Consider the following 14,441-nt stretch of genomic DNA (forward strand, 5'->3'; position numbering starts at 1 on the left):
GAACCCAGGAGATGGAGGTTCCAGTGAGCCGAGATGGCACCACTGCACTCTAGCCTGGGCGATAGAGTGAGACTCTGTCTAAAAAAAAAAACAAAAAACAAACAAACAAAAAACACTAATCCCTAAACCAGAACTTGCACACTGCTAATTCTTCCACATTCTTGTTGTTAAAGCAAGTTACCAGCCCAGATCCAGTGTGGAAGGAGTGCTGCAAAAGGGTGTGAATACAAAGAACTGTGGGTCATCTGAGACCATCTTTGGAGATTAGCTACCAAAGGCACATTTAGCAGCCTAGTGATGAAATCTCGAGTGGTTTTTATGATGTTTAAAACTTAAGACTACATTTGGATTATTTAGACTTCATTTATATTCATTTCCCCCACAACCAGTTGTTCCTCTATTTTAGCATTTGTTCTATTACAGTTAGATAGGAACTGTCTAGCAAGTGTTTAGCTGAAAGTTAGGCATAAATGAAAAATAACTTAGTTGTAAATTGGTTAGGGAGAAGTGAGTACAAAATAGAGAATAGATGATGTCATAAACTTTGTGTTTAAATAAGTAGTAAGAACTTAAAAAGATATACCAATTATTTACTGCTGCTGAAACACTGAAGACCAAAAGAACAGAAAAAGGAGAGGAAAGAAGGAAAATAAAATAATTTTATTTTTAAAAATCAGTGTGTGGTTTTTCAAACTTAGAATAGTAGCTGGTACTTAGTAGGTAATAAATCTTTGAATGACTGAAGTTTTCTTTTCAAAAGAGGAGTTATTCAAGGCCACCTTGAGTGAAAAAAATTATTTTTAAAGGGAGTTATTGATATTTCAGGAAATACATATTTTACTCAGCTTGTTCATAGACAGTTTAGAAGATCTGAGAGTATCATTCATTATACTGAGAGCATAGTTCATCTTTGGCCAAGTGGATGTTCATAAGATGTAGACATTCTCTGAGAACTGAAAACTTTTTATATCTTAACTTCAACCAAGAATACCATTTTTAGGAATTGTTTGTGATAGAAAAAAACTATACCAATGGGCCTGTTATATTTAGTATACAGAAGATTTAGTATGCCTAGATGTTATCTATACCTTTAATATAATTTGTCAATTTGTCTAATCCTTGTTCGGTTTTTTTTGAGACAGTCTTGCTCTGTCACCCAGGCTGGAGTGCAGTGGCGCGATCTTGGCTCACTGCAAGCTCCACCTCCCGGGTTCACGCCATTCTCCTGCCTCAGTCTCCCTAGTAGCTGGGACTACAGGCGCCCGCCACCACACCCAGCTAATTTTTTTTTTTTTTTTTTTTTAGTAGAGATGGGGTTTCACCATGTTGGCCAGGATGGTCTCGATCTCCTGACCCCGTGATCCGCCCGCCTCGGCCTCTCAAAGTGCTGGGATTACAGGCGTGAGCCACCGCGCCCGAACTGCGTCTAGTCCTTGTTTTGTCATGGCAAGTACACAAATGTACAAATAACTCTTTTTTTTTTTTGAGATGGAGTCTCATTCTGTCACCCAGGCTGGAGTGCAGTGGCGCAGTCTCGGCTCACTGCAACCCCTGCCTCCCGGGGTTCAAATGATTCTCCTGCCTCAGCCTCTCGAGTAGCTGGGATTACAGGCACCTGCCACCATGCCCAGCTAGTTTTTATATTTTCAGTAGAGATGGGGTTTTGCCATGTTGGCCAGGCTGGTCTTAAACTCCTGACCTCAGGTGATTCACCTGCCTCGGCTTCCCAAAGTACTAGGAGTACAGGTGTGAGCCATCGTGCCTGGCCAGTTTTTTTTTAAGTATAGACAGATTTATAAGCCAGTTAGTTTAGCCAGTATATAGGCTTTTATAGTTATCATTTGGCTCTGCCTTCTATAGCAGATGGAAAATATGCTTTGGACTTTGTAATAGCAGTGAACTGGTGATATTTCCTATCAGAGGACACTATATGCCAGTTAGCATTTTCTAATAATAAATAGGATCCCTAAACACAGTCCAATGCAGCTTCTTTTTTTTTTTTTTGAGACGGAGTCTCGTTCTATCACCCAGGCTGGAGTGTAGTAGCATGATCTTGGCTCGCTGCAGCCTCTGCCTCCCAGGTTCAAGCGATTCTCCTGCCTCAGCCTCCTGAGTAGCTGAGATCACAGATGCACACCACTATGCCCAGCTAATTTTTGTATTTTTAGTAGAGACGGGGTTTCACCATGTTGGCCAGGCTGGACTTGAACTCCTGACCTCAGGTGATCCACCCGCCTCGTTCTCCCAAAGTGCTGGGATTACAGAAGTGAGCCACTGCGCCCGGCCAACAGCTTCTTTTTTTAATGTTATTTTTCTGTTTGTAGGTTTTTTGTGATGGGGTCTCATTCTGTTGCCCAGGCTGGAGTGCAGTGGCACAATCATGGCTCACTGTGACCTCCCAGGCTCAAGCGATCCTCCTACCTCAGCCTCCCAATTAACTGGGATTACAGATGCACAGAACCATGCCCAGCTAATTTAACAATTTTTTTTGTAGAGATGGGGTCTTATTTTTTACCCAGGCTGGTCTCAAACTACTGGTCTCAAGCAGTCCTCCTGCCTCAGCCTCCCAAATTGCTGGGATTATAGGTGTGAGCCACTGTGCCTGGCCCCAATGAAGCTGCTGCTGCTTTTTTTTTTTCCCCCAGTTTTAGAACATTTTTATCCTGCCAAAAAGATTCCCAGTGCCCATTTTCCTTCCAGTGCAGCTTCTAATACCTGAATAGTCTCACAACATTTAGTCTTTTTAGAATAATAAAATCATAGAACTGATTAGGAGGCCCTCTTAAAGAGATCAACTCATCCAACCCTGAGCTATTGAAATCTCTTTACAGAACAGAACTAAAAAGACTTCTTTGCTTCAGCGATCCTCTTTCCATTTAGTTACTCTACATGTGGCATGACTTTAGGTCACCTCACTTATTCTTATCTCTCTCCTTAGATTTTTTTTTTTTTTTTTTGAGACGGGGTCTTTCACTGTCGCCCGAGCTGGAGTGCAGTGGCACGATCTCGGCTCACTGCAACCTCCGCCTCCTGGGTTCAAGAGATTCTCCTGCCTGAGCCTCCTGAGTAGCTGGGATTACAGGCGCCTGCCAAAATGACCAGCTAATTTTTTGTATTTTTAGTAGAGATGGGGTTTCACCATGTTGGCCGGGCTGGTCTCAAACTCCTGACCTCGTGATCCGCCCACCTCAGCCTCCCAAAGTGCTGGGATTACAGGCATGAGCTACCGTGCCTGGCCTCTCCTTAGATTTTTTAAGTCCTCTCAAATTTGTACACTCAGAACTAAGTATATTCAAATGTAGTCTGATTTGCATAGAGAATGACATTTTCTTCATTCAGACTTTGTTTTTAATGAAACCTGATACCAGTGATTTTGGCAGCTGTAACACGCTGTATGTCTCTTTGAAATAGACTTTTTTAAAAGCCTAGTTGTTTCTCACTGTCCTGTGCCATTTTGTTGTTATTGTTGATTTTTTTGTTCTAAGCTTATGACTTTATATTTATCCTTATTAAATATGATCCCCTTAAATTTAGCCTCCTGTTCCAGCCACTTAGAATTACTTAAAAAGTTGATTATGTCATACAGGGTATTTACTTTCCCATCCCAGATACCTGTCATTTGCACATTTGATCATCCTCCTTTCCATATTCTCATCCAAGTCATTTATAAAAAAATGTTACAAAGGACAGGTTGCTCTGGGCCCCTGTTGCATACTACTGAGCCTTCTTCCAGATTTATCTGCACTCTTTAGGTACAGTTGTATAGTTGTCTGTGAAGCCACTTAACTTTTAAGTTAAAAAATTCATATTTTTTCACCTTGCACAGTGATATCAAGAGAGACTTTATTTTATGCCTTGCTGAAATCCAGATACTATATTTATGCCTCTAGCATTTGCTGGCCTAACCATATAAAAAAAGGAAAATGGAGTTTGGTTATGGTTTCTAGATGTTCCCAATACTAGGTTTTTTTTGTTTTTTTTTTTTTTTTATTATACTTTAAGTTTTAGGGTACATGTGCACAATGTGCAGGTTAGTTACATATGTATACAAGTGCCATGCTGGTGTGCTGCACCCATTAACTCGTCATTTAGCATTAGGTATATCTCCTAATGCCAATACTAGTTTTTTAATGAACTATTCTTTTAGTAACCTATTCTTCAGTCTTGCTTGTCCTGCACATCACATCAACTCTGGTATAAGGTACAGGGAATATATTCTCCCTTCTTTTTGAAAATTGTTTCTGCAGGCTGGGCACGGTGGCTCATGCCTGCAATCCCAGCACTTTGGGAGGCTGAGTTGGGTGGATCACTTGAGGTCAGGAGTTCGAGACCAGCCTGGCCAACATGGTGAAACCCCATCTCTACTAATATACAAAAATTAGCTGGGCGTGGTGGTGCACACATGTAATCCCAGCTACTCAGGAGGCTGAGGCAGCAGAATTGCTTGAACCCAGGAGGCAGAGGTTGCGGTGAGCCGAGATCGCACCACTGCACTCCCTCTTGGACAACAGAGTGAAACTCCGTCTCAAAAAAAAAAAGAAAAGAAAATTGCTTCTTCAGACACACAAAGCTAATGTGATATTTGGGATTATTAGAATCATGAGATTTGTCTGGGTTTCCAGAGTGTCACTCATGGGTCTCATCTGCAGAGACTCTTCAAGTTCTCTAGTGTAGAATTCATCCAGGAATTTTTTATTCATTTAGAGAGATAGGCACCCTTTGACAGTCTCCTTATTTATCTTGGTCACTAATCCACTTTTCCTAATATTTCTTCTTTTCTTTCTACTTTCAAGATGATTTTTCTTGACAGAAAAGATAGAGGAAAAACAGGAATTGAGATGTTCTGTCTCTGCTTTATATTAATTAGTAATACGCCTTTTACATCAAAGAGTGGGCCTGTGCCTTCCTTACCTTTGTTGCAAGTCTCAGCACATTCTGGGCTTCAGCTTCAGCTTCCTTCTTGATGACACATCAGTGCAATTTTTAAAAATAGTTTCTTTCTTTTTATATATATTGTGTATGTCTGTCTAATTCTTAGTTGATTGGTGAGCTTTCCAGCTAGTCTCTTTAGATAAGCCCCCTCTTTTTTCCCCCCTATGTTAAATAATGTGAGATTGCCAGAATTTCATTTTTGAGAACCTCAATCCTGTTGTCTTCCCTTTTAGCACCTCAGACTTCGGTCCTGTCTTTAGCACCTCAGCCTTAGGTCTGGTTGAAGCCTGTTCTCAGAGTCTAGTTGCTACATCTAGCTGTGCCCCTTGCCCTTCTGCCTGCCTATCTGTCTTGGTTGTTTTCTTTTGAGGCATCCACTACTTCTTTTCTGATCAGTTTCTTCTTATTCAGATTAGGTTCCAAATTATAATTCTACTCATTTCTTCTACCTTCTGGATGATAGAATAATTAGCAAGGCAAATTTTAAAAATCATATATGCTGGTTTTTAGTTGAATGAGATTTTTCAGTAGCAGAAATCTTGTATCATCACTGGCTTTATGGTAAAACCACAGGGCCATCTCTTCTTGCCAGGTCTCCTCCCTGATCTGACCTTACATCCTTCCCACAAATCCCAGAAAATCAATCTATTTTCTTAAAGTTGTTATGGCCAATTGTTTGCTGGAGATTTTTTTTTCTTTTGAAGCTGGCCTCAGAGTAGAGTGTAGTCTCTTCAGCTGTTGCCCTTTCATGCTGTAGCTAACATAGGGATGTTAGCATGCTTTTGTTTCAAATGCCTTATTCTTATTTAGTGGAGGCTAAATGAGGGTTACAAATAGGAAAGTTGAAGTTCATGACATCTTATTGTCCCAAGTTAGTTTCTAAGTTCCTTAGATGCTATCTACTGCCTTTCTTACTCAAGGTAACACTCTTCAACCCTCTCCTTCTCCCTTTTCTAGGCTCTTTCTAGAACAGAGCATCTCGAACAGCTGGTAGGCCTGAAGGAAGAAAGCTAAACCACAGTTATGAATTAGAGACCATTCAGGGCTGCCTTTTCTCAAAAGGGTAATTTATACCTCAGGGGACCATGAAGCAGCTCTTTGTGGAATCCTAGTTACATTCAAGAAAGATCACTCCTGATATTGCTTCTGTTCCTCTTACTTTCACTCAATTGCTTTCTGCTATGCCTCCATGCTGAGGTGTGGATTTCCATTTAGGGGTATACATTTTTAACATACACTCAACTTATCCTTTTAACAGGTATGATTTCTATATCTTTTCTTTTCTTTTCTTTTCTTTTTTTTTTTGAGACAGAGTCTCACTCTGTCGCCCAGGCTGGAGTGCAGTAGCGCAATCTCGGCTCACTACAAGCTCCGCCTCCCGGGTTCACGCCATTCTCCTGCCTCAGCTTCCCAAGTAGCTGGGACTACAGGCGCCCAACACCACGCCCGGCTAATTTTTGTTGTCTTTTTTAGTAGAGATGGGGTTTCACCATGTTAGCCAGGATGGTCTCGATCTCCTGACCTCGTGATCCACCTGCCTCAGCCTCCCAAAGTGCTGGGATTACAGGCGTGAGCCACCGTGCCTGGCCAATTTTTGCATTTTTAGTAGAGGCGGGGTTTCACCATGTTGACCAGGATGGTCTTGATCTGCTGACCTCATGATCCGCCCACCTTAGCCTCCCAAAGTGCTGGGATTACAGGCATGAGCCACCACGCCCAGCCTGTGATTTCTATATCTTTATATTTTGATCAGAGATAGGGTAAGATAAAAAATTCCAAAATGATCATAGTGTATATAGTGCTGAGTATTCTGGTGAATGCAAACAACCTGTCAAAGGACAGAATTACAGCAAATTTAAAAGATCTCAATTGGCTTTCTTTATGATTCTGGAATTGAGCAAGACATCATTCCATAAAATACAGTAATTGTTCCAGTGAGCTGAGCAGAAGAGGTTAGACAGAAGGGCTAAAGAAAGCAGAAGCAAAGAACAGAGTATATTAGTTACTTTTCAATTAGTTACTTTTTCTTATAAGGCTGGGAGAGGGAGACAGAACAATAGAAAAATAACTGGTTGATTCATATGGAGGTCAGAGTGGAAGCAGGTGTGAGAGGGTCCCACAGAAGAAAACATGGCAGCCAAAGTGTTTGAGTCCACGGTAAGTTTGTCTTGGCCTTAGCTGTTGCAGGAGACCTGTGAACTCTGCCTTATATAATGTGGATGTTGGGCACAGAGCTGTCATCTTTGACTGATTCCAGGACAAAAATGACAGGACATTGTGGTAGGGGACTCACTTTCTCATCCCGTGGGTACAGAAACCAATTATCTTTGCCTTTCTCCACCACGTAATGTACCAATCATCACTGGTAGCAAAGATTTACAGAATGTCAACATCACACTGCGCATCATCTTCCAGCCTGTTGCTAGCCAGCTTCCTCGCATCTTCACCAGCATCGGAGAGGACTATGATGAGCCTGTGCTGACGTACATCACGACCGAGATCCTCAAGTCAGTGGTGGCTCGCTTTGATGCTGAATAAGTAATCACTCAGAGAGAGCTGGTCTCCAGGCAGGTGAGCAACGACCTTACGGAGCAAGCAGCCACATTTGGGCTCATCCTGGACGACGTGTCCTTGACATATCTGACCTTTGGAAAGGAGTTCACAGAAGCAGTGGAAGCCAAACAGGTGGCTCAGCAGGAAGCAGAGAGGGCCAGATTTGTGAAGGAAAAGGCTGAGCAGCAGAAAAAGGTTGAGCAGCAGAAAAAGGCAGCCGTGCTCTCTGCTGAGGGCGACTCCAAGGCAACCGAGCTGATTGCCAACTCACTGGCCACCGCGGGGGACGGCCTGATCGAGTTGTGCAAGTTGGAAGCCGCGGAGGACATTGCGTAATAGCCCTCACGCTCTCGGAACATGACCTACCTGCCGGCGGGGCAGTCCGCTCCTCTGGCTGCCCCATGAGGGCCCACCCTGCCTGCACCTCCGCAGGCTGACTGGGCCACAGCCCCAATGATTCTTAACACTGCCTTACCCCCCTACCCCAGAAATCACTGAAATTTCATAATTGGCTTAAAGTGAAGGAAATAAAAGTAAAATCACTTCAGAACTCTTAAAAAAAAAGAAAAGAAGAAAAGAAAAAAATAACCAATTAGTTGGGCCAGGTGGCTCATGCCTGTAATTCTAGCACTTTGGGAGGCTAAGAGAGAAGAGCTTGAGCTCAGGAGTTCAAGACCAGTCTGAGCAACATGATGAGACCCCATCTCTACAAAAAATTTAAGAATTAGCCAGACATGGTGGTGCATACCTGTAGTCCCAGCTACTTGGGAGGCTGAGGCTGGAGGATCCCTTGAACCCAGGAATTGAAGGCAGCAGTGAGCTTTGATCATGCCACTGTACCCCATCCTGGGTGACAGAGTGAGACCCCCTCAAAAAAGAAAAAAAAAAAAAAAGAAAAGTATCTGGTTGGTTAACATCAGGTTACTTCAGGCTACTGTTTTTGTGTGAGGATTAAAGCAGAGGGAACTTCATTATCATGCTGTTTGAAGATTTAAACTGTCCTGTTTGGGAAATTAGGTGTTCTCTCTCTCCTGATTTCTTAGAAGATAACATAGCTTAGTTTAGGTTTAGCGATGTAGACCTTAAGGTGAATGACTCCATTTTTATTTTTAGTCTGCCCTGTTGGGGCCTAGTATAGGAGTTTAGTGGCCTCCTATAATTTTTATTTCACAAAACAAAAGTATACATCATATCAGTGAATATTTGCTAAGAACAGGAAAGAGAAGTCTTCCTTTCAAATAGCTTATTGTTCATTGGAATGAATTAATCTAGGCACAGTGGCTCGTGCCTGTGATCCCAACACTTTGGGAGAAGAGGTGGGAGGATTACTTGAGGCTTGGAGTTTGAGACCACTCTGGGCAACATAGCAAGACCTCCATTTCTACAAAAAATAAAAATAAAAAAATGAATTAAATACATAAAGCAATCAGAAAATATAATAAAATGTTAAATTATACATTGGCAGCAACTACTTAGAATCTACCAGAATGGGTTTGGGTTTTCCTTTTCTAAACTCACCTCTGAGGAAGAGCAGACTTTTGTATTTCCAAAATTGTTTCTTTCTGGATGCACTTGTTTTTGTTTTGGTATAAATAGGGGCCTAGAATTATATTTACAGTGACCTTTAACCTCTATCTCTAGGAATGTGGAACTGGATGATACTTTTGCTCCTGCAGCAGACTAAAAGAAATGCAGTGTAGCAAGAATATGAATAATTGAAATATGTTTGGGGTTTATAGATCTTAAACTCTTTGATGAGGAAATACAGTCTTGTGTATTTGGTTTGGCTGTACTGTTTTGAGTTAATTTTAGGGGTAACTTTGAGAATCAGTTTTAGAATTCCAGCCCCAGATGACAGTCCTTTGCTTAGTCATGGGTTAGGTGTAATGCCACATGATCCTGAGAAGACTAGGAATGGTTGCTATTTATTAACCGTGGTTGGTAGTGATACTTGAGAAGAAAAAATAACCACCCTACATTCATAGAGGTTGAACTGTTGCTATGTTTCAAAATTCTGTTTGCCTTGAAATCTGGTAATCTTTACTAATCTTTTAAGGAATCATCAGATGTGATGTATTTGAGAATGATAAGGTAGTAAAGGCTTAGAAATGCTAACACTGTGTTAAGTTTTGTGGTGTTTTACTTTATTTTCTATACTTTTTGTTAGGAGAGCACTGGTAACTTCCTGATCTTGAGAAATAAAAGAACTAGAACAGAGTAATTTTTTAGAAAACTCTATGTTTCTACAGTTGTAAATAGTCTCAAGGGAACAATAATATGTTTCATGTGGAAAAAAATTAATATGGACAGGAAGAAGGATTCCCTCAACATTCTCCACTCTTAACTCATATGAGCAAAGCCTAAGCAAAAGAAAGTGCCTTTTATGTTTCTGGCCTTTGAAATATGTTTTAACGATTAGAAAATTGTTTCATAGGCTGGGTGTGGTGGCTCACACCTGTAATCCCAGCACTTTGGGAGGCCGAGATGGGCAGATTACCTGAGGTCAGGAGTTCGAGACCAGCATGGCCAACATGGTGAAACCCTGTCTCTACTAAAAATATAAAAATTAGCTGGGTGTGGTAGCAGGTGCCTGTAATCCCAGCTACCCGGGAAGCTGAGGCAGGAGAATCACTTGAACCCAGGAGGCAGGGGTTGCAGTGAGCCAAGATGGTGTCACTGCACTCCAGCCTGGGTAACAGAGGGAGACTCTATCTCAAAAAAAAAAAAAAAAAGAAAAGAAAAGAAAAAAAATAAAACTGTTTCATGAAAACTGGTTTGCATCTAATCTTTCTGGATTCAAATAATAACATTGTTTTCCAGACATCAACAGAAAGAAAAATTTTCTTCTCTTCCACCCCTCTGTTTTTTAGTGTTCATGCCAGTAAATTTGTATTATACCTGTGTGTGAAGTCAATAATCAGAACATTTGCTACTTGTTTTATTTTCCAGTAATAATTTATAATATTGTCTGTAAAATTCACAAGAGTGTAGTCAACTTTCTGTCAATAGTGTCTTTGCCTGAAGGTAGTGACCCTGTAATCTGATGTATTGGGGAAAATGTGTATACAGGTGAGGTATATAGGTACATATAAAGAATTGCTTTTTCATCTGTGAATGGTTAAAACAAAAGCATTTTTGTCTCTTTAGAAGCTTAATATTTAAATTATGGTAAAGATTTCAATGTATTCCATTTTGAACATGGGGAATGTTAACAAGAATCATTGGGCTGGGTGTGGTGGCTCATGCCTATAATCATAGTACTTTGGGAGGCTGAGGTGGGCAGATCACTTGAGGTCAGGAGTTTGAGACCAGCCTGGCCAACATGGTGAGACCTCATCTCTACTAAAAATACAAAAGTTAGTCGGGTGTGGTGGCGTGTGCGTGTAGTCCCAGCTACTTGGGAGTCTGAGGCAGGAGAGTCACTTGAACCCGGGAGGTGGAGGTTGCAGTGAGTCGAGATCGTGCCACTGCACTCAAGCCTGGGAGACAGAGCGAGACTGTCTTAAAAAAAAAAAAAAAAATCACTGGATTCCTGACTTCTGATCTTTTGGGGGAATATTTTTTTTTCTTTTGAGATGGAGTCTCACTCTGTCTCCCGGGCTTCAGTGCAGTGGTACGATCTTGGCTCACTGCAACCTCCACCTCCCAGGTTCAAGCAATTCTCCTGCCTCAGCCTCCCAAGTAGCTGGGACTAGGCGCGCGCCAACGCGCCCGGCTAATTTTTGTACTTTTAGTGGAGACGGGGTTTTACCATGCTAGCCAGGCTGGTCTCAAACTCCTGACCTCAAGTGATCTGCCCCCCTTGGCCTCCCAAAGTGCTGGGATTACAGGCATGAGCCATACCGTGCCTAGCCAAGGGAATCTTAATTGTTTCTTTTATTTCATGTACCCTGTTCCTTTTCTTTTGTACCCAGAAGTACTCTGTGGCCTATATATATTTTTTCTTTTTTAAAAAAAACTTTACTGTGGAAAATTTCAAACATATACAAAGTAAACAGAATAATATGATGAACCCTCTTGTACTCATCACCTTGCTTTAACATGTTACTACTCTTTTTACCTTTTTTTTTTTTTTTTGAGACACAGTCTCGCTATGTCGCCCAGGCTGGAGTGCAGTGGCACAATCTCGGCTCAAGCAATTCTTGTGCCTCAGCCTCTGACATAGCTGGGATTACAGATGTGTGTCTCCACACCCATCTAATTTTTGTATTTTTATTAATAGTAGAGATGGGGTTTCACCATGTTGGCCAAGCTGGTCTTGAACTCCTGGCCTCGAGTGATCTGCCTGCCTTGGCCTCCCAAAGTGCTGGAATTACAGCCATGAGCCACCACACCTAGCCCTCTTATTATTTTTACTTCTACCTATTCCCCATCCTCTAATCAATAATTTTTTTTTTAGGTAAAATTCATATACAATGAGATGCAAAAATAAGCTGTTACAGTTACAACCATGTAGCAGACCTATCATAGTATAATACATTTTTATCTCCCTACAAAGTTCCCTTATATACCTTCCAAGTCATCCCCTGCCCCACCAGGAAACCATTGTTCTCTTTGGCTCTGCCTGTTTTAGACTGTCATATAAACAGAACCATGCATTACACATTCTTTGTGTCCGGCTTTTTTTGTCGAGCATTATATCTGTGAGATTCATCCGTGTTGCATTCCTTTGTTTCACTGAGTAGTCCATTGTATGGATATACCATGGTTTGTACATCCGTTCTCTTACTCATGAACATTTAGGTTCTTTCCAGTTTTTATTTTTTTGTTGTTGCTGTTGTTCTTTTTTTTTTTTTTTTTTTTTTTGGAGACAGAGTCTTGCTTTGTTGCCCAGGCTGGAGTGCAGTGCCACGATCTCGGCTCACTGCACCTCTGCCTCCTGAGGTCAAGTGATTCTCCTGCCTCAGCCTCCCAAGTATCTGGGACCACAGGCATGCGCCACCACACCCAGCTAATTTTTGTATTTTTGGTAGAGACAGGGTTTCACCATGTTGGCCAGGCTGGTCTCAAACTCCTGACCTCAGGTGATCCACCCGCCTTGGCCTCCCGAAGTGCTGGGATTACAGGCGTGAGCACCTGGCCTAGTTTTTGCTTTTATGCTGTGAACATTTATAACAAGTCTTGGGTGGACTTACGTTTTCATTTTTCTTGGATAAGTACCAATGGGTGGAATTGCTGGGTCAATAGATGCATGGTTAATTTAATTTAATTTTTTTAATTAATTTTTTTTTTTTGAGATGGAGTTTCGCCTTTGTTGCCCAGGCTGGAGTGCAGTGGCACCATCTCGGCTCACTACAACCTCCACCTCCCGGGTTCAAGCAGTTCTCCTGCCTCAGCCTCTTGAGTAGCTGGGATTACAGGCATGCGCCACCACTCCCAGCTAGGTTTGTATTTTTAGTAGAGACAGGGTTTCGCCATGTTGGTCAGGCGGGTTTCCACCTCCGGACCTCAGGTGATCCGCCCACCTCGGCCTCCCAAATTGCCGGGATTACAGGCATGAGCCACTGTGCCTGACTGCATGTTTAATTTTATAAAAAACTGCCAAACCTTTTCCTAAACTGTTTTATGTCATTGTACATTGCTACTGACAAAAGGATGAGAGTGTGGTTTTACATTCCCACTGACAAAGGATGGGTATGTGTCTTTGGTTTGCAAGTTTATATAAACTGATAGATACAAAAAGCTTTTTCTTAGAGGAAATGGCTTGTAGGAACATCTCAATATTAGTTGTTATTCCACAGAATGTAAGATGACCTTGAAATATATACTCGTTATTGATTTGTCCTTTTCACGTGGCTTCTAAGGAATTGTAGAAGTTATTTTAGTCCTTATAGTAAATCAGCTGATATGGTTATATAGATAGTATAGTTGTTGCCTTTCTGAGAATGAAGACGTTACTGAATGTCCTAGATTTATACATTTTAGAACTCTGTTTATAATTTCCACAGTCCTTTTAGGAACCCCTGTCTATGATTCCTAGAAACATTCTCTTTAACACTTAGTGGTTTTAGCAGTGAATATCTGTCATCACCCACACTGTTGTGGTCAGGGGGATATCACAGCAGGTAATCTAAATGGAATTCTTGGGATGAAACTCCACCAAGGTGAGTAATGTTTATGGCTTTCCAAAGCATTGCAGTTAAATCATTCAGCAATAAACCTGCGTTTGCACCATTGCCAGGTATTAATGTGAGTCATTTGTTTTATTTTAGTGATGTCCTTGCATTGCCCATTTTTAAGCAAGAAGAGTCGAGTTTGCCTCCTGATAATGAGAATAAAATCCTGCCTTTTCAATATGTGCTTTGTGCTGCTACCTCTCCAGCAGTGAAACTCCATGATGAAACCCTAACGTATCTCAATCAAGGTTAGATCCTTCCTCATTCATTAGTACTATTGCAGACCTACTGTATTTATGATTTTTTTGTTTGTTTGTTTGTTTTGAGACGGCGTCACCCAGGCTGGAGTGTAGTGGCGCCATCTTGGCTCACTGCAAGCTCTGCCTCCCAGGTTCACACCATTCTCCTGCCTCAGCCTCCTGAGTAGCTGGGACCACAGGCACCCGCCACCACACCCGGCTAATTTTTTTGTATTTTTAGTAGAGATAGGGTTTCACCGTGTTAGCCAGGATGGTCTCGATCTCCTGACCTCATGATCCGCCTGCCTTGGCCTCCCAAAGTGCTGGGATTACAGGCGTGAGCCACCGTGCCTGGCCATTTATGATGTTTTATTAGGTACACTTATATGTAAAAACTTAGATCTTTCTAGTGTGCCCTATCAAACTAGAAGTCCTACTTCAGAGATTTGAGTTCTAATGTCATACTTGATATCTATTACTAGCTTCTTTTGCTTAGCTGTCCATTTTTAGTGTCCAGCTTCCTCTTCCTAATCATATTCCCTAGACACTCCCATTGGTTACTGTCTGAGAAGTATTACTCTACCTGGCTCTATTATTTACC

The 14,441-nt window shown here is 41.7% G+C and overlaps 1 protein-coding gene across 12 annotated transcripts in view; it reads left to right on the forward strand.

Moving 5' to 3' along the window:
• Positions 1-14,441, forward strand: part of TFCP2 (transcription factor CP2) — a 79,403-nt gene that overhangs the window by 40,677 nt on the left and 24,285 nt on the right. For 11 of the 12 annotated variants that reach the window (XM_054663338.2, XM_016923392.4, XM_063786664.1 and 8 more), the window contains one exon: positions 13,698-13,849. In XM_054663338.2, the coding sequence (XP_054519313.1) occupies positions 13,698-13,849 (152 nt within the window). Of the gene's footprint in view, positions 1-7,347; positions 7,504-13,697; positions 13,850-14,441 lie in introns of all 12 variants that reach the window. The other variant, XM_063786665.1, reaches the window with a different exon arrangement.

Source organism: Pan troglodytes, chromosome 10 (assembly GCF_028858775.2).
Source record: "Pan troglodytes isolate AG18354 chromosome 10, NHGRI_mPanTro3-v2.0_pri, whole genome shotgun sequence".
NCBI classification, from domain to species: Eukaryota; Metazoa; Chordata; class Mammalia; order Primates; family Hominidae; genus Pan; species Pan troglodytes.